General features: G+C 40.5%; 1 protein-coding gene and 1 long non-coding RNA gene across 9 annotated transcripts in view; one reads left to right on the forward strand and one right to left on the reverse strand.

Annotated features, from left to right (window-relative positions):
* Positions 1 to 17987, reverse strand: part of dock6 (dedicator of cytokinesis 6) — a 134264-nt gene extending 116277 nt beyond the window's left edge. For 4 of the 8 annotated variants that reach the window (XM_062971430.1, XM_062971429.1, XM_008103781.3 and 1 more), the window contains exon 1: positions 17826 to 17979. In XM_062971430.1, the coding sequence (XP_062827500.1) occupies positions 17826 to 17869 (44 nt within the window). In that variant the 5' untranslated portion in view covers positions 17870 to 17979. Of the gene's footprint in view, positions 1 to 17825 lie in introns of all 8 variants that reach the window. The other 4 variants (XR_010003179.1, XM_062971431.1, XM_062971432.1 and 1 more) reach the window with 4 other exon arrangements.
* Positions 1828 to 3388, forward strand: LOC103277737 (uncharacterized). The gene is made up of 2 exons (XR_010003182.1): positions 1828 to 2936; positions 3121 to 3388. It is a non-coding gene; the product is annotated as an uncharacterized LOC103277737 (long non-coding RNA).
* Positions 17988 to 21051: the final 3064 nt, after the last annotated feature.

Below are 21051 nucleotides of genomic sequence, written 5' to 3' on the forward strand. Positions count from 1 at the left end.
TTTATATGAATTTTACCCTCACATGTTTGAAAGTGCAGAGGGAAAATGTGTGTGTGCGCACACACACACACGCACACACACACACAGAGATGTCTAGATAGATATAAACATTGATAAATCGGGCTTGGAAATATTGCAGGAGGAAAATGCACAGAGAGAGAGGATTTGCAAAGGTTTCAGGGGGAAATACACATGTGAAATTAGTATATATAATGATAGATCTATATCTAACTCTGCATTGTTTATGTAGGCATTACACGTTTGCCTGTTACTATGTTGGAAGCTGGCCTGAGTTCCCCAGGGGGAGATAGATAGGGCAGGGTACAAATGAAACTGTTGTTGTTGATGATGATGATTATAAAGTTATTGTTGCTTTTCCACTTATAGAGTTAGTTTACTGTTTTTCTTTGAAATACAGTAAATATTCAAAACATTTAACCCACTGATGCCTTAATTAATGTAATTTTATTGGTATCTAATTTTATTTTTGAAATTTACCAGTAGCTGCTGCATTTCCCACCCTTGGCTTATACTCGAGTCATTAAGTTTTCCCAGTTTTTTGGGTAAAATTAGGTGCCTCGGCTTATATTCGGGTCAGCTTATACTCGAGTATATACGTAAGCATCCAACCCATCACTTGTTCACTTTCAAGACCCAAAATCATGTTGCCCAAACAGAAGCTGATATACATTTCTAAATAGTAGCCACATAAAACAGAGTATAGGGTGTCTGTGCCTTTTACACTTTTGTGGAGGATGGAATTTCCTCTTAGAGCCTGCCATGCATGCTTCCCCTGATAGAATTCATTCTTCTACACATTAATGTGTGATATGCAATTGTACCTTGATTTAGTTCCTGCTAGTTTTACTAGTATACTTCTTGTTCAAACAGACTGTAACAAGAGATTAAGAGCTGCAGACCTGAAGTTTCTTGGTTTGTGGGTGGTTTGTTCCCCCCCCCCCCCATTTCTTCATTTGTGGTTGAAGAATAACCAGTGACAAAGCCACAAGCCATAAATTATTCCTTGTATGTGCTGTCGCCTGCCAAGTTGAATGAAGCAAAACATTTTCCAAAATGACACCGCCACACTTTTTTAATGCTCCAGAACACTGTGCCAAACAGACCGATGCCTCATTTATCAAACCTTCCCAGGAATCCATCAGCAAGAAAACGACATTATGATCACTGGCATGTCATCAGCATTTCCCAAACTAGACTGTACTTAATATCATGGGTCTATTGAATAGAGAAGGAATGAGAAAGTAATTCTAGATTTCCTGGCACATAAGAATCTGAGTGATTTTAGATAGAACAGCCAGGATTAATGATTTCCAGGTGCAGAATCATAGTAGTAATAAAATTACTCCTTTCTACCAACTGCAAATTATACTGCTTAATTAAATGAAGAAAAATGGCTAAAGAGTGGGAACTGGCTCTGAAGGGCATTCATTTTGCATCTAGTTCTATTTGTTAGATTTTTGGTTTAGAAAAAAATACATAAATATCACAAACCTGATGTTTTTACTCTCTAGCAAGAAAACACCTCCTGCCCATTGAGTTGTGGTACAGTTGACCCTTCATATTTGCTGGTTTAACTTTTGCGGTTTTGATTATTTGTGGATTTGATTAATATGGTCTCTAGGAACTGATAGGTCCTCCAATGCATCCCTATGGACATTTGGCAAAAGTTGATTATAGGGGATCACACTGAAGAAGAATTTTCTCAGGTTAAAAAACTGTCTTTATTCAAGGCTTTTTCATTGCGCCCCTAACCCAAGCAAATGTAGAGGTCTGACTGTATATTAATCTAAGAGTAGGGTATCGGGAAAGGACATAAATATTCCTGTCTCTGTATAGCCACTATTCATAATCATAAAAATTATATACTTCTCTGTTTAAAATCAATCCACAGAGGAAGATGTACCGGCTTTGTCACACTTGAGAATAACACTTGCCAGCATGACATACATATTCGGGTTGGCAGTTTTAGTAATACTCCCTCAATCACTGTCACTCCTGCAAAGTGATGTTACACAAGCTTCACGTGATATTGAAGACTATAAAGTTTTCAGATTGTCTTGGCAGTAGTCACTGCTTCAAGGGTGTTATGCCTCCACAAACAGGTAGGAAAAAACTTATTCCAGCAGACCTTTTCAGAACTAATTTTTCAGGGGAAACAGCCCTTTTGCTGTGTGCTGGGGTTTTATTTTTGTTATTTTTAGAAAGACAAGAAACTAGTTTCAGATTTTACGATAGTTTAATTGTTATTTAACCTTTGTGCACTATCAATTTTAACTATTTTCGTAAAACTGCCTTGAGCTCCACAATAGGGAAAAGGCGGGATGACTGTGATGATCATTATCATAGACTACTATACACTTAAAGGCAGGGTCAGCCCTGGTTGGTCCTTGGATGGGAGACCACCAATGAATACTAGGTTCTACAGACTATATTTCAGAAGAAGGAACTTGAAAGAAGGGCAGTGGCTGAAGGCACATTATTTAACTTTCTTTGGGCTGCCCTGTTCCCAGCCACAATCTTAAGGTGGTTAGGATGATAAAAAGCCCCAAACAGTTCAGAGACAACCTTCTGTCTTGCCTCTCATGTCCCAGTGTGACTGATAAGCTAAACCCAATGGGCCTGGAAAACAACACTAGAAAGTACAGTATAGGGAGAAATTATTAGGGTATGTCTCCTAAACTGAAATATTCTTTTCCAAAGGTCTTTACCAGCAGGATGTCCTATCTCCATTTGCCATATTTAGCATATTGCACTTTATGCACATCTCTGTTGTATCCAATTCAGAAGCATACTGCTCACTGAGCCCACAAAACAGGAGGGAGAACTGGGGATCCCAAACAAGATGCCCCAGTCTATAAAAGGAAGAATCTTGTTGTGGGCTCCTGCCAACCTAGAATAATGCCTTTGGAACTGAGGTGAGACAATCTTCTCTCTTTTGCATCCTTTTGAATTTTTTCTCCACTAGGCTAATAGGCTCATGTTCAGGACTTTATTACAACACAATATTGAGAATATCACCCCATGACAGTGTCTCAAGTAGGTTGGTTCACTCCCTTTTCACTGCTATTTATTTGCTTTGTTTCCCTTTAACATTTTCAGCATTCTCTGTGGCTCTTACACTTCAACCATAAAGTGAACTGCTGAACTCTCACAATCTGTCTGCCTGACATCTGGTTTCATTAAAGCTTTTTCTGCCTATCCCGGGGGAAAAGGAAGAAAACAGCAGAGAAGTCTGTAGAGGAAAAAACACTCCCTAAGGATGTAAGACAGATTGTGGATCACTGGCCAAAGTCAGGGGACCATCCACCACAGGGATGGGAAACTTCTGTCCCTACATATGTTAATAAACTACTGATCTGATCTCTTACTGCTGGTTAGGATTTGTGTTTCTTATGAAAACGGGTATTAAACATGATCTGGACGCCACAACATCACCAGTCTGTCCTACCATATGTGGGTTGTTGAGAAAGCTCTCAAATGACTTAGCAAGATACTCTGTATATTCATAAGGCAGCATGAAATATTCAGGATCACATCACTGGTTAATTTACTGTAAAGTGATCTTGATTAAGCATTCCTGCTTGGTAAATTTATCACACATCAAAAGGTCATGGCGATCATAATGCATGTGTATATTTTCATACCATTTCCCCCCAAAATAAGACAGTGTCTTATATTAATTTTTGCTCCCAAAGATGCACTAGGTCTTATTTTCAGGGGATGTCTTATTTTTCCATGAAGAAGAATTCACATTTATTGTTAAACAAAAAAAGAACATTTATTATATACTGTACAGTAGTCATCACAGACCAGCATAACCAGATAAACTGTGACTCCTATCAAGAATTTCTTGTTACAACTATTATTTCCATGTACAATAATCTATGGTACATACATTGACCGATCCTGCATGCTCTGGTGTTCAGCTTGGCGGGCTTGCTTCCAAATAAAAACTTTGCTAGGTCTTACTTTCAGGGGAGGCCTTATATTTAGCAATTCAGCAAAACCTCTACTAGGTCTTATTTTCAGGGGATGTCTTATTTTTGGGAAAACAGGGTAGTAGATCACATCAGATAGAGCTCATTTAAACTTTGCCTAAAGATATAGCACCTGTAATGTTTGATCCTGTACACAATACTTTTCTCTATTTGCCAGTGTTGTAATAACTGCTACATGGAGAGCATCAATTGGTGGGGAAGAAGGACGTCTAGGGTGATTTGAAACAGAAGTTTGAATCATAATAGAGATAGGGCATTTTAGATTTTTCAAATTTTGGAATACCAGTATTTGCTTATAGGTACATAATTTTGATATCATGGAAACGGGATCCAAATCCAAACACAAAATTCACTTATACAAACTTTATGCACATAAGATCACGATTCACTGTACACAACATCTGTGTACACTGAGTCATCCGAAAGGGAAGATGTCACTATCTTAGCCATTGATGTGGACAATTTTGGAACTGGAATATTCTGGATTTCAGCATTCTAGACAACGGGTGCTCAATCTATACTAAGAGGAACAGAGCAAAATTATTAAGCACTAGCTGTGCCAGGCCATGCGTTGCTGTGGTGAAGTATGGTAGAATGGGAAATAAAGTATTGAGGAATTGGTGGTAGTTAAGGTAAAGGGTAAAGGTTTCCCCTGACATTAAGTCCAGTCGTGTCTGACTCTGGGGGTTGGTGCTCATTTCCATTTATAAGCCGAAGAGGTGGCGTTGTCCATAGACTCCTCCAAGGTCATGTGGCATGACTGCATGGAGCGCCGTTGCCTTCCCGCCGGAGCAGTACCTATTCATTTACTCTCATTTGCATGTTTTTGAACTTTAGGGTTGGCAGAAGGTGGGGCTAACAGTGAGGGCTCACTCCGCTCTCACAATTCAAACCTGTGACCTTTCGGTCCAGAAGTTCAGCAGCTCAGCACTTTAGCATGCTGCGCCATCAGGGGATATTATTTCCTAAAGCTTGTGGATATACAATATTTCTGATTGGGGTTTTTTTTTTGTCTGTTAGAGGCAAGTATGAATGCTGCAATTAGGCAAAATGATTAGCATGTAATGGCCTTGCAGCTTTAAAGCCTGACTGCTTCCTCCCTGAGTGAATTTTTCTTGGGAAGTGTTTTTGTGTGTGTGTGTGTTTGTGTTTTTGTGTGTGTGTCAGGAGCAACTTGAGTCGCTTCTGGAGTGAGAGAATTGGAGCTGGAGCTGATAGAGGGAGCTCATCCGCACTCTCCCCTGGTAGGATTCAAACCAGGCAGCTTTCAGGTCAGCAACCCAACCTTCAAGTCACTTAGTCCACTACGCCATCTGGGGGCTCCTGTTGGGAGGTGTTAGCTGGCCCTGATTGTTTCCTGTCTGGAATTCCCTTGTTTTCAGAGTGGTGTTGTTTGCGATATTTTATGTGCTTCTAATGTCTGTGGCCCTAGGAAAACAGAGGATTTGCCAGTCTTTGATGATGGGAATACTTTGTTGGGAGGTGTTAGCTGGCCCTGATTGTTTCCTGTGTGGAATTCCCCTGTTTTCAGAGTGTTGTTCTTTATTTAGTGTTCTTTATTTATACCACAGTAATTTTTATATATTCTAATTTTAGTGTTTTTGAATACTTGGAGCCAGATTATATTAATTTTCACGATTCACAGAAACACAATAATAATAATAATAATAATAATAATAATAATAATAATAGTAATGATAGTAATGACTTTGGTAATACACACTGCTTCACTCCCTTCTTAGCTTCTTTTCTGGAAGAATCCTTTCTTAGGAGGTGTTAGCTGGCCCTGATTGTTTCCTCTGTGGAATTCCCAATTTCCCTGCTTTCAGACTTGCTCTTTATTTACTGTCCTGGTTTTAGATATTATTTTCTTCTGTATTATTCTACCACAGTAATTATTTCATATTACAGTAGAATCTCACTTATCCAACATTCGCTTATCCAATGTTCTGGATTATCCAACGCAGTCTGCCTTTTAGTAGTCAATGTTTTTCTAGTCAGTGCTTTAAATTCATTGTGATATTTTGGTGCTAAATTTATAAATACAGTAATTACTACATACCCTGTTTCTCCTAAAATAAGACATCCCCAGAAAATAAGACCTAGTAGAGGTTTTGCTGAATTGCTAAATATAAGGCCTCCCCCGAAAGTAAGACCTGGCAAAGTTTTTGTTTGGAAGCATGCAGGATTGGTAAATGTACATACCATAAAGTGTTGTACATGGAAATATTAGTAGTAACAAGACATTTTTGATAGGATTCACAGTTTGTCTGGTTATGCTGGTTTATGATGACAACTACTGTACAGTATATAATAAATGTTCATTTTTTTGTTCAACAATAAATGTGAATTCTTCTTCATGGAAAAATAAGACATCCCCTGAAAATAAGACCTAGAGCATCTTTGGGAGCAAAAATTAATATAAGACACTGTCTTATTTTCGGGAAAACACGGTAGCATTACTGCGCATTGAACTACTTTTTCTGTCAATTTTGTTGTATAACATGATGTTTTGGTGCTTAATTTGTATAATGATTACCTAATTTGATGTTTAATTGGCTTTTCCTGAATCCCTTCTTATTATCCAACATATTCACTTATCCAACATTCTGCCGGCCTGTTTATGTTGGATAAGTGAGACTCTGCTGTATATTTATAATCTTATATTATCTGCTTAGAACTGGATTATATGAGGCCCCTTCTACACAGCTGGATAAAATACACACTGAAGTGGATTATATGGCAGTGCGGACTCAAGATAATCCAGTTCAGATAATATAAGATTATAAATGGGTTATATAGCTGTGTGGAAAGGCCCTGAGTCTACACTGCCATATAATCCAGTTAAAATGAGATAATCTGTATTTTATAGACAGTGTGGAAGAGGCCTAAGTGAGGCCTAACTCTACCTGTTCCCTGGGCTGAGTGGGTTGCTAGGAGACCAAGTGGGCAGAGCTTAGCCTTCTAACTGGCAGCAACTGGGTAAAAACAATTATTCCTCTCCCTCTAATTAGGACATTGTTTTTCTTTTCTTTTTGTTGTATGAACGTAGAGGCGTGGATGAGGGGTTGTCCTGTCAATTTTTGAAGTTGTAGGGTGTTTAGTTTTGTTGTTTTGTCCTAGGCCAAAATTTCATTACCCTTATATATATATAGATAGATGTAAAAGGCACCTGACAGCTTGATCATCCAACAAAGGAAGTTTATCCTTACAGGTGACCAGACAGGTCAATTGACTGATCCCATCAGTGCTGGCTTTGAAGTAGGCTTTGGATTCATCTGATTTAATTAGTTAGATTTTATGAAGGTTTGGGGACTAAATTATTAGTTACTAGATCATCACTACTTTTATACTGGGTCTACCCGTGTTCTAAGATAGGGTTTGTGAGGCATGAGCCCTTCTCCACATAACCGATCACAAGGGATTGTAAGAATAGTAATCTGAAAAATCTAGAGGACCAATTTCCCATTTAAAGATCTGGAAAATTGTATACAGGCAGTCCTTGACTTACAAACATCTGATTACAGATAACAATAGTTAAGAACAGAGGTGAGACAACAGGAAGTTAGAGAAATCCACCCCTCAGAAGGGAAATTCACACCTGAAAGAGTTATCGTGGAGAAAATAAGTCTCAACTGAAGCTTTAGCACCAGCAAGCCAAATTTTCCAAAATCCAATGGTCACAGGGACAGAAAATGATGTGAAATCTTCTGAACAGGGACATAAACATTAAGACAAACATCACAAGGGTGTTAACCCTTTGCTATGCTATCCAAAGAGTGGTGAGTGTGTGTGGGTGTGGCGTTACCCTTAAAATGTGCCTGTTCTGACTTACAAACAAATTCAACTTAAAAACAAACCTACCAAACTTATCTTGTTCGTAACTTAGAGACTGCCTGTATATCACTCACTGATTTTGACTGACATATTGTTGTTTGTAAATTATATTTTAGTGTTTATTACTAGAATTGCAATTTTATGATTATGTATGTATCAGGCACCCATGTGACCAATAAATACAATTATGAAAATATGTTAATAAATAAAGGTGATATGTAAAATAAACTGCATTGCTGTTCAACAACTTTCATGGTATGGGCAAACATAATCATATATCATAATCTATTCAAAGTATATCTAGCATAAATCCAAACTTTGGGATAATATTTATTATAATGGCATACATTTTCACAAATTGCAGCCCAATTTTTCAGATACTTGCAAGTTTCTATTCCCATGGCTGGGACAAGCAATATGCAGCAGGGAAGCAATATGCAGTCCCCAAACCTTCAAAACCATCAAATGTTGATAGCAGACTAAGAGTTCCCCCTTGAAAACTAGCAGGAAATGCTTGTTCTAAATGAGTTTTTGTTATCTGCCATCAAGAATTCAGACGCAAATCACAAAAATATGTTTTGAACAAACATGCCCTGCTTATTTTGAAGTGGGTTTCTTCAAGGTTTTGATACATAGCAGGCTCCAAACAATGGAAATTAACCCTTAAAACCAAACAATAGTGATTCCATCTGCCATAAATGGAGCCGTGAGCACTGAGAATCTGTAGTTTTAGTGCCCCTAGGGAGAAAAAAAATCCACTTCCCAAGGCAATGGCTGAGGAAATGTCCCTCTACATCTGTCTTCCTCCACTTTTGCATGCCCATTGCAAGCTTGATAAGAAAATAGAGGCCAAGAGCAGCACAGAAACAGACGGAGTGCCAGAAGCTGCCCTGAATGATTCACCCTCAACTTCTGCCAGCACTCAAGCTGCCCTGGGGTTCCATAAAGTGCTGTCTGCCTTACAAACTGGCAACTAGATACTATTTTTTCCTTTATTTCTTGCCCATGAGCATTTGAGAGAAGAAAGGGTGAGTGGGCAGGAAAAAGATAAGAGTGTTCTGATTTTAAAAGAGAATCAGAAAGAGTCTACCCATCAAAACCTTCTCCTTAAGTCTAAATGAACTGCAGAACAGGGATGTCAAGATGAGAGGCATTCAAGCAATAAGTATTAGGCTTTGTTCCAAAAGCATTAGCTTGAACTTTCCAATGTTCGGTCAGAGAAAAGCAAAGCAGGAAACAAACATAACCAAAAACAAACAAACAAAAAGACACAAGAAATGCACAACACAACTGCCAAGGTTCTTTTCTGGCAAGATTCAGTGGAAGATATTGTTTTCTTGCTTCCCATGAAACAATTCATATACCAAACGGATAAGAGGAGAATTGAGAATGAAGCATGTTCTACTAGTTTACTCTTACGTTCATGAATCAGAGCTTCCTAAGAAGTCACAGGGTCATCTAACCAGATACTCCCAAGGAAGAGTTTTAGTCTTGTTTTTCTGAAGACTTGAAAAGTGGCTTTATAGTTCACAAAAGAAACATTTCCAAGTCCAGTGAGATATGAAGTAAATCTTTTGCATCAAGCTTTACTCTACATGTCTTTGATTTCAGCTCCCATTTAACCTCAAATTAGCAGTGTCAATGCAAAGGAATTGTGAAAGGCATAGTCTAAAAAATCTGGAAGGCCAAATGTTTCCCTACTTTAAAACCCAATTTATAATATATTTCTGGCCAAGCTTCCAACATTTTAGGTGTGTCTTCCATCTGGAGGAGAGAAAATGATCTCCCCCGCCTCAGCCTCTACTCAATGATCTCCTTCTACAAAAACCAAAACTCAGGGCCAGCCCTTCTTCAATCTATTGACTCTCCAGAGAACTGAGAAAGAGCTGCATTTCAACAATCCCTAAATATAGCCGTCTGTGTTCATTGTTCAAACAACATATTATTCTGATATTAGTTTTACAACCAATAGAAGTATTCTGAATAGTAAGATGATTACTGGCTACCACCAGCAATTCCACCTGGGACCCAAAGATACTGCCGGTATTTTTTCCTCTTACTCTTTTATCTGATTCTTTAAAAAGCAAAAACCTAAAACCACATATACCAATACCCGGATCAGCATCATTTGGCCCTCTATTGTCAAGTTGGCACTCCCATCATCCCTCACCATTTTCTCCTACCAAAAATAGTTCCAGTCTAAGATAATCTGGAGCTCCACATTCTTCATTCCTGTTCAAAAATGTTTAAATTTCCATATAAATGTGTTTATATGTACCTGACCTGATTTTTATTTTATTTTCACCCCACATTTCTCCCAATATAGGGACTTAAAGCAGCTTGTCTCAGAATATCCTATTTATATACTACCCCGAAACTAAGTTATCCCCTCACAGTATATAATAAATGTTCATTTTCTTGTTCAACAATAAATGTGCATTCTTCCTCCCCTTGTTTTTTTTCTCTTTTACTTCTTATCCCTTTTCCCAACATCCCTTTTCTCTGTTAATTTGTAGTAAGTTTTAAGTAGTAGTAGAACAAAAATGATTGTACACCCCCTCCTTTTTTCCCTGGTTAGTTTGTGTAATTAATACAAATTATTTTGGAAAAAAAACCAATAAATGTGCCGCCTTCTTCATGGAAAAATAAGATATCCCCTGAAAATAAGACCTAGCGCATCTTTGGAAGAAAAAATTAATATAAGACACTGATTTATTTTTGGGGAAACACAGTAGTGCCATTTGATGCAAGGTTTACAGCAATTTTTCTTCTACACTAGGTGACCAGCTGTGCAATTCAGGGGCTGTCTTCCCCCCAACTCTTCTGTGGTCCACATCATCCCACAGTAAGTTCAAATACAAAATGTATTTGTTACCATTTTGAGAAGGACTGTAGATGAAAAAGGAATATTGAAAGGTTGGCTAGGGCCCTAGAATGCTAGTGAGAAGTGGTAGGAATATTTTAGGTTAATTTCATGTATCTAGACAATGTTCTGTACGATTTGTAAGCAAAAATCGGCTATTTGGTTTTTTAAAAAACAGGTGACTTGGGAGCTCTAATATGGATTCTGTCCACTCCTCCTCAATATCCAAAAAATGTAAAACTTCATGTATCAGATAAAACTAGTTTCTACCATAATAAGTTTGTTTGGTATTTGCAGTGCTAAAAGACTCTTTCTCCCATCCCTAAAATCAGTCATACACATCCATAAGGAAATACTTTGAAACAATTCAGGATTTCTAATATTTAATTGTTCCTCATCCTTTGAAGAAATTCTCAAAAAAGCACAACTGTTTTAGGTAGTTTCTGTTAAGAATTTTGTGCATATTTTTTAGAAATAGTTAACCCTACTTGTGGTAAGAAAGAACAAAGAGGAGCAGGATGTGTTCTAAAATAAATAAACAATATGACCATACATTCCAGAAAAAAACAAAGCTCATCTTTGAGAATACAGGGAGAAATGTTTGCTCTAGGTGAGTTTGAGATTACATCAGTACTAATACTCCTCTCCCTCAAGATCTTTGCCTGATCTTCATGTTGAAGCCTTAATACAAAGGTAGCTAACATTCCAATCTATATGAACACATAGACCCATTCTACACAAAATCTATCAACTCTAGACTTTATTGATCTAAGGGGCCGTTCCTAGCTCTAACAGATATTGAGCTTTACCATGCCAGGCAAGTGTTAAACTGAGTTATAGCCTCCCAAGTTACTCCCTTTTTAAGTAACTTGTGCTTAAAAACTTGCTGGAGAGCTAATGCTTTTTCTAGAAACCCTTTCTTCTGGTCTATGTTAGGATGTTTCAAAATATAATTTGAAAGAAAACATGTATTTATACTCTCTATTTAAATGACACAAGGGTAGGAGGTGGGTAAGAAAGAATATTGGCTAATTTTCAAGCCTAGATAACTCCAAAAGAAACAAAAATAATAAAAGATGACATGGCCTATTATTACATTTGAGCTCAACAAGTGGACACTCAAGACGCATAATCCAATTCTGGAAAATTTACAAGTACAACCATCAGCCTCCTTAAGAAGTGTGGTCTCTTATGCAAAATTCACTGAATCAAAACTGTTCCTCTATGAGGCAGGGGGGCTCAAGGAGATACCACATAACAGGCTCAGTTCTGCCATCACTACCCTGATATTATGCTATATCTGTATTGATAGTACCAAAAAGCATATTGGTCCATATTGCAAAGAGGGTTGAAAGGGTACACCATGTTGTACCACTTTTATGCTATTCCAGTAGAAAGAAAAATGAGAAGACAATGGAGAAGAAGCGATGAAGAGCCAGGATGAAAAAGGACAGACTAGTCCACACGACAGAGTAAACCAGCCTTTTCCATTTACCGTCTTCTGCATCTTCCTCCATGTAAGTGCTATACAATTTGCAAATCTTTGAAATGGATGCAGTGCTAGCTAGCAGGGCAGAGTCCATGCGTAAACTTTGATGTGTGTGCACAGTCTCTCTCAAACAGAGACACATTTCAAGATGTAGAAAGAGGGAGGTTTACACATGCTTCTCCACTCAAAGATATTTAAGTATTATTGGGTGGCGGTTGCTAGCCCTTCTACTCCGCTCCCCTTCCTCTCTCTTCATCTTTTCTGCAATGTGTTTTCCTGATGTACTCTCAGAAACAAGGAATAGCAAGGAATAACCATGCTAGCTGAACAGTGAGGGTGCTGCTTCTGCTTTGGAGTAGCCAAGGGACACATGGGTCTGTGTACCCCTGTACACACGAGCCCTGACAAACAGTTATCCCTAATACATTTATAGATCGTAAACCTCTTGGGAGAGACAGTGTGGTATAGTGGTTTCAGCATTGAACTAAGACCCTGAGAGAATTCAAATCCCTGCTGGGTGTCTCTACACTGCACAATTAATACTGTTCAACACCATTTTAACTGCCATGGCTCAATGCTATAGAATCATAGCAGTTGCAGTTTCAGTAGGTCTTTAGTTTTCTGCCAAAGAGTGCTACAAATAGCAGGATTCCACAGTCTTGAGACATGGCTTTGAAAGTGGTGTCAAACTGTGTTTATTCTACTGTGTAGCTGCACTCTATGGAAACTGACTCTGTAACCCTGGGAAGGCCATGCTCTTTCAGCCTCAAACGAACACAAAGGCAAATCCCTTCTGAACAAATCTTGGCAAGAAAACCCCATGATATCATTGCCTCAGAGTCACTTTAAGTCAGTAATGACTTCAGGGAACACAACAACATCAACAAACCTCTCAGAGGTTTACATTTATCAACCTAAATATCAATCTACTTCCATGGTGTGCATCTACACTGTAGAATGAATGCAGTTTGACCTCACTTTTAACTATACGGCTCCATGCTTTGGGAACTTTAAAAGCTGAGGCTCAATGCTCAATGAAAAACCCCAATGATGATTTCTGATGGACTTCTGTATGCCTACACACACAAAAATCACAAACCTTTTTGCGGCAGATTAACAAACACAGCTTTGACACACAATTTGCCATAGGGGCTAAGAAAAATGTTACACACTGAAGGGATCCTTGTGCAAATAAACACAGGTCTTAGCGTTCTTATTCCTATTTCACTTCAGTCCTGAGCTCACAAGGAAAGACAGAGGGATACAGCCATGAGGCACAAGCGAGGAGCAGCAGCATCCAGTCATGTGGCAGTGCTCAGCAAAATGAAAAAGAGATCTGAGGATATTATCTCGGATGAATGAGGAGAAATTAGTCTTTTAAGCAACTACATACCCAAGGAGCTCATATCAAAATAGTAATAAAATATAACGGAAGCATACAATATAAAATAATAATAATATAATATAATATAATAATACAATGTATCATAAAACATAAAAAATAAAATAATGAAAAGATATAATATAATAAAATAAGATATAATATACAGGCAGTCCTCAAATTATAAACCTACAAACTACTCATAGTTAAGAATGGAAGTGAGATAACAGAATGTGTAAGAAATCTACCCCTGAGAAAAGAAATTCACTCTTGGAAGAATTATTATCACAGGGGAAAGGTGTCTCCACTGAAGCTTCAGCACCAATCCTTATTTCCACAATAAGCCACATTTTCCAAAATCCAATTCTCAAAGGGACAGAAAGTGAGGTGAAATCCCCTGAACAAGGGCACAGACAGCAAAGCAAACACCATAGAAGTGTTAATGTTTCCCTATGCCAGGGGTCCCCAAACTTTTTAAGCCGAGGGCCAGTCCACAATCCTTCAGACTGTTGAGGGGCCAGATTATCATTTGAAAAAAACAAACAAACAAATTCCGATGCACACTGCACATGTCTTATTTGTAGTGCAAAAACAACAACAACAACAACAACAACAAGAAAAATGAAAGAACAATACAATATTTAAAAATAAAAACAATTTTAACCAACATACATTGATCAGGATTTCAATGGGAAGTGTGCTCCTGCTTCTGGCCAATGAGATAGTCAAGTTAATTAGGATTGTTGTTGTTGTTGTTGTTGTTGTGTGCCTTCAAGTCATTTCAGACTTTGGGCGAGCCTAAGTCTAAAATTTATTTATTTATTATTTATTTATTTACTGCATTTATTTACTACACTTGTATCACACCCTTCTGACCCCAAAGGGGACTCAGAGTGGCTTACAAATTATATGTACATACAATATATTATATTATTAGCATAGCACAATATTAGCATTATATATTACTATATTGAACTATGCCACTATACTGTAATATTATTAGTAATATTATATGTAATATAGAACATATAATTAATATTATTATATGGTATTATTATTAGTGTTATATTGTATTACATTATAATATTATTATCAATATTATATGTATATACAATATATTATATTATAAAACTGAGGGCGGGGGCCAGGTAAATGACCTCCGAGGGCCGCATCCGGCCCCCGGGCCTTAGTTTGGAGACCCCTGCCCTATGCTATCCAAAGCTCTCTATATATGTGTATGTATATGTGTATATATGTATGTATGTATGGCTGGGGAGCCCCGGGTGGCGCAGCCGATTAAACCACTGAGCTGCTGAACTTGCTGACCAAAAGGTTAGCGGTTCAAATCCAGGGAGTGGGGTGAGCTCTTGCTGTTAGCCCCAGCTTCTGCCAACCTAGCAGTTCGAAAACATGCAAATGTGAGTAGATCAATAGGTACCGCTTCGGTGGGAATGTAATGGTGCTCCATGCAGTCATGTCAGCCACATGACCTTGGAAGCATCTACAAACAATGCCAGCTGTATAAGTCAGCATTTCTCAACCTGTGGGTCGCGAGGGGGTATAAGAGGGGTCGCCAAAGAATATCAGAAAACACATATTAATTCACAGTGCTCTCTGGAGGCAGGTGAACTACATCTCCCCTAAACCACTGTCAATTATTCTCAGACCACTCCAGTATTTTCTGTTGGTCGGGGGGGGGGGGGGGGGGGTTCTATGTGGAAAGTTTGGCCCAAATTTATCGTTGGTGGGGTTCAAAGGGCTCTTTGATTGTAGGTGAACTATAAATCCCAGAAACTACAACTCCCAAATGTCAAGGTCCATTTTCCCAAACTCCACCAATGTTCACATTTGGGAATATTGAGTATTAATGTCAAGTTTGGTCCAGATCCATCATTGTTTGAGTCAACAGTGCTCTCTGGATGTAGGTGAACGACAACTCCCAAACTCAAGGTCAATGCCAACCAAAACCTTCCAGCATTTTCGGTTGGTCATGGGAGTTCTGTGTGCCAAGTTTATTTCAGTTCCATCATTGGTGGAGCTCAGAATGCTCTTTGATTGTAGGTTAACTATAAACCTCAGCAACTGTGAGGGCTGTTCGGCAGTGGAACTCTCTGGCCCGGACTGTGGTGGAGGCTCCTTCCTTGGAGGCTTTTAAGCGGAGGCTGGATGGCCATCTGTCGGGGGTGCTTTGAATGCGATTTCCTGTTTCTTGGCAGGGGGTTGGACTAGATGGCCCATGAGGTCTCTTCCAACTCTACTATTCTATGATTCTATGATTCTATGAACCACAACTCCCAAATGACAAAATCAATCCTCCCCCAACCCCACCAGTGTTCAAATTTGGCATATTGGGTATTTGTGCCAAATTTGGTCTAGTGAATGAAAATACATCCTGCATATCAGATATTTGCATTACGATTCATAACAGTAGTGAAATTACAGTTATGAAGAAGCAACAAAAATAATGGTATGGTTGTGGTGTCACAACATGAGAAACTGGCTCTTTAACCAAGCTTTCCAATAGATATAGAGCCCAAATGTTTCAGATTGTAGACCCATTGGTGTTCTCACTGAAAACACTTTATATGACTGGTTGGTTGTTATTCATTTTATGTCTATAATTACCATAACATTTTATTGATGTGTACTATAGAGTTGATTGATTTTACTGATTTTACATCGATATTATTATATACTGATGATGTTTTCCTTTGATATTGATGTATCTGTATTTATTGCATCGTATGTATTGTTACATTATGAGTGCTTTGTACGCCGACCCGAGTCCCTTTTGGGAGATGGTGGCGGGGTAGAAATAAAGTTTTAGCATTATTATTATTATTATTATTAAATTATATTAAGGGGTCGCGGCATTGGGAAGGTTGAGAAGCACTGGTGTTAAGTGGACATCCCAGCCACACATTCACTTTTATTATGTGTATAGATAAAAACATTAAAAATTCAAATAAAACAAGGTAAACAGAGGCTGGGTGGCCATCTGTTGGGGTGCTTTGATTGTGATTTCCTGCATGGCAGGGGGTTGGACTAGATGGCTCATGTGGTCTCTTCCAACTCTATCATTCTATGATTCTATAACATAGAATATGACATAATAACAGCATATAATGGAGCCCTGGGTAGCACAGCGTGTTAAAGTGCTGAGCTGCTGAACTTGCAGACTGAAAGGTCACAGGTTCGAATTCGGCAATCAGAGTGAGCACCTGCTGTTAGCCCCAGCTTCTGCCAACCTAGCAGTTCAAAAACATGCAAATGTGAATAGATCAATAAGTACCGCTCCGGCGGAAAGCTAACGGCACTCCATGCAGTCATGCTGGCCACATGACCTTGGAGGTGTCTACGGACAATGCCGGCTCTTCGGCTTAGAAACAGAGATGAGCACCAACCCACTGAGTCAGACACGACTGGACTTAATGTCAGAGGAAAACCTTTACCTAATAGCATATACAGTAGATTCTCACTTATCCAACATTCTGGATTATCCAACGCATTTTTGTAGTCAATGTTTTCAATACATCGTAATATTTTGGTGCTAAATTCGTAAATACAGTAATTACTACGTAGCATTACAGCATATTGAACTACAGTAGAGTCTCACTTATCCAACATAATGAAATGTTGGATAATAAGGAGAGATTAAGGAGAAGTCTATTAAACATCAAATCAGGTTATGATTTTACAAATTAAGCACCAAAACATCATGTTATACAACAAATTTGACAGAAAAAGCAGTTCAATATGAAGTAATGCTACGTAGTAATTACTGTATTTACAAATTTAGCACCAAAATATCATGATATATTGAAAACATTGACTACAAAAATGCGTTGGATAATCCAAAATGTTGGATAAGCGAATGTTGGATAAGTGAAACTCTACTGTATAATAAAATAAACATTAACATATAGAAAAACAACAACAACAAGCATATTTGCTTCCCTGGAGCAGAGAATAGAAGGATCTTGGCCTTTCCTTCCCTCCCCCGCCCTTCCTCTCAGGATGCTCTCTGGCTACAAGGTCTGCGATGGCAAGAAACCTTTCTGGGGGGCAAGTAACTCTCCCCCACCACCACCACCACCTATTTCATGCCCTGAGCTGTGTGTGTGTTGGCTTTGGAGGAGGAGGAAGAGGAAATGCCGCCTCGAGGAAGAGAGGCAAGAGACATCCATGAGGAGAATTTGCCCTCCCGCTTCCCTCCCTCTTTCAGCTGTCTCTCACCGGTTAATGCGGTGCGCGAAGGCCCGTCGCTCCGGCGCCGCCATTCCCGGCTGAGGCAGCACCTTCCTCTCTGGAAGGGAAGGGAAAGGAAGGGAGTCCTAAGGACCCGGCCGAGGGAAAGCCACTCCTCGCCGCCGACACCGCCGCCTCAGAGAGAGCGAGGAGCGAGGCGCGCGGAGGAGGCGGGGCCCAGACCGCGAGGCGGGACCTTGGCGCCCCCTGCCGGCCGCAAGGGAGAACGCCTCCGCCTGCGCATTCCTGGACGGGACCAAACACAAAAAAGGATTCCACCAGGCAGGCAGGCAAGCAGGCAGTGACCCTCAAGCTGACTGGCACAACCTGGGGATCACAACCAGACAGTGAAGACATCTGCCCTGGTTCTGTGCTACTCTGCTGCTGAATATGCATGTACAGTGTGGAATCCACTGTGGTGAGATGCATTCCACATTTAAAAGTCCTAGTCTGCACTAGCAGCTCCTAAGACAAGAGAAGGCTGAGAGGAGACATGATAGCTGTCAGCTCACCACAGCCGCTCCTGAATGAACACACGAGACTCTCTGTGTTATCACCAGAAACTTTTACTGTAGGAAACATGAACATCAAAAAAGCCAAGAATGGGAGGCTCCGGCCAACCATCCTTTATATACCCTCCCCCTCATTTGAAAAGTCTCTTCCCGCTCAGCAAAACCCCGCGCAAATTCCCCGCCAAGTCCAGCAGCCGTTTCTTCTCCGAGTCCTGAGCCGCAGGTGCCTTATCAATGTCAGTGACCCTGAAACTCAGAGCCACATCCAGGCTCTAGTAGCAGGGTTCTGACATGGCGTCCTCCTCCCCTTCGTCCTGGAAGGAAAAGATTAAACACAACTATTGTTCTCCGCTGTCCAGAGTTCCTTTATACTTTTTTAACAGGCTGCAATGGAATACCGGGTGTACCTTTCCTAGGTCCTTGGGTAGCCTCAGCTCATAGGTCACTTCGTTTATTCTTTTTGCTACCCTGAACGGCCCTATATAGCGTGGAGCCAATTTTTTAGATGGGAACCCCAATTTCAGGTTTTTTGTGCTCAGCCAAACCAGATCCCCTTCGCCCAATTTGTCCCCCTCTCGGCGCCTACGATCGGCAAAGAGCTTGTACTTCTTTTGTGTTTCCCGCAATGCCTCCACCACGGTCTGCCACCCTTGCTTAATTTTGGCCGGCCATTCCTTGTCGGTCTGGGCCTCTCCTTCCTTCCACTCGGGTAGCCTGGGGAAAGGTGCCACCTCCTGTCCGTATACTATTTCGAATGGGGCACGACCTGTGGCCGAATGTACGGCCCCGTTAAAAGCCATCTCAGCAAACGGTAGAAGGTCCGCCCAATCATCCTGTCTATAATTGGTGTACATCCTCAAGAATTGGCACAGTGTTTGTTGGGTGCGTTCGACTCCCCCGTTGGTTGCGGGATGAAAAGCCGAGCTCAGGTTCCTTTCTGCTCCTAACAGCTGTAAGAATTTTCCCCAAAATTTTGCAGTAAATTGGACTCCCCGGTCGCTAATTATTTTGTCGGGACACCCATGTAGGCGATATACATGCTTCACATACAAATCAGCAAGTTTTTCAGCTGAGGGGAGTTTCGGCAGGGCCACAAAGTGTGCCTGTTTTGAGAATAGGTCCAATATTGTCCAAATGTATCTGTGGCCTCTGCTGGGGGGTAGTTCGCCTACAAAATCCATGGCCACGCATTCCCATGGCCTCATGGGCTCCACCACCTTCTGCAATAGCCCCTGGGGCTTCCCCGGTGGTGTTTTGCCCTCTGCACATAATTCACACTGCGTGACGTACCCCCTGGCGTCTTTCCTCATTCCAGGCCACCAGCATTGTTTGGCCAACAGTTTAATAGTCCTGGTGGGGCCTAGATGACCCGCCCCTTGTTATCGTGGCACTTCCTTAACATTTCTCGTCTTAAACATTCAGGAATATACAATTTCTTATTTACAAACACCAAATCCCCACACAATTCTCCCTTTTCCTTGTTAGTTTGTAACCATTTGTCCATTCCATACGCTCGCTTCAACTCTTCCTCCCATATTTCTCCTCCCCCCGTGGAAATGGCAGTACGTTTGTTTTCTTTGGCCGCTTGTGCTCGAGTTAGTACTGCCAGGCCCCACTGCTTATCTAGGAACAGGCTCCCTTCAGATTCCTGAATTCCTCCCCCGTGCTGAGGCATCCGAGAGAGAGCGTCAGCGAGTATGTTATGTTTCCCCTGGAAGAATCTGAGTCTGAAATCAAAACGGCTGAAATATTGGGCCCATCTAATTTGCTTCGCTGATAGTTTACGAGGGGATCTTAGATACTGTAAATTTCTATGATCAGTCCACACCTCAAACGGTGTTCCACTTCCTTCCAGAAAGTGTCTCCAGCACTCTAGTGCTTTTAGAATCGCTAAGGCTTCTCTCTCCCAAATCGGCCAGTTTTTTTCTGTATCGCTAAACTTTTTTGACAGATAGCCACATGGCTTCAGGTTCCCCCCCTCGTCTTCCTGCAGCAGAACTGCCCCATATGCCCGGTCTGACGCATCGCAATGTAGTACAAAGGCCTTAGACATATCAGGGTGCTGTAGGACAGGTTCCTCAGTAAAACGCTTTTTAAGGGCTTCGAAAGCTTCCTGGCATTCTATTGTCCATGTCAGTTTGGCCCCTGGGGCCTTCACTTTGGCTGTTTCTCCCCTGCCTTTAGTTTTTAACAAATCCGTTAATGGCAAAGTGAGGCGCGCAAAGTCCTTGATAAATGTTCTATAGAAGTTTGCGAACCCTAGGAAGGATTGCAGCTGCTTCCGTGTTTTGGGGGCTTCCCACCCCCTCACGTCTTCCACCTTCGCAGGGTCCATCGCCACTCCCTGGGAGGAAATCCTATACCCCAGAAAGTCTATCTGGTCTTTATTGAACTCGCACTTGGCAAGCTTCGCATACAGTTTCGCTTCCCTCAACTTTTGTAGGACTTCCCTGACTAGTTCTACGTGTTGTTCCTTAGTTCGAGACATTATCAATATGTCATCTAAAAAAATAAAGACTCCCTTGTACAACAATGGATGCAATACTTCGTTGATTAATTGCATGAACGCGGCCCCTCCCCCGCACAAACCGAAGGGGAGCACACGATAATTGAATAATCCGAATGCGCAGGAGAAGGCCGTCTTCCACCTGTCCTCTGGTTTGATCTGCAATTTATGGTAGGCCTCAATTAAGTCCAATTTA

Source organism: Anolis carolinensis, chromosome 2 (genome assembly GCF_035594765.1).
Source record: "Anolis carolinensis isolate JA03-04 chromosome 2, rAnoCar3.1.pri, whole genome shotgun sequence".
In the NCBI taxonomy this organism is placed as follows: domain Eukaryota; kingdom Metazoa; phylum Chordata; class Lepidosauria; order Squamata; family Dactyloidae; genus Anolis; species Anolis carolinensis.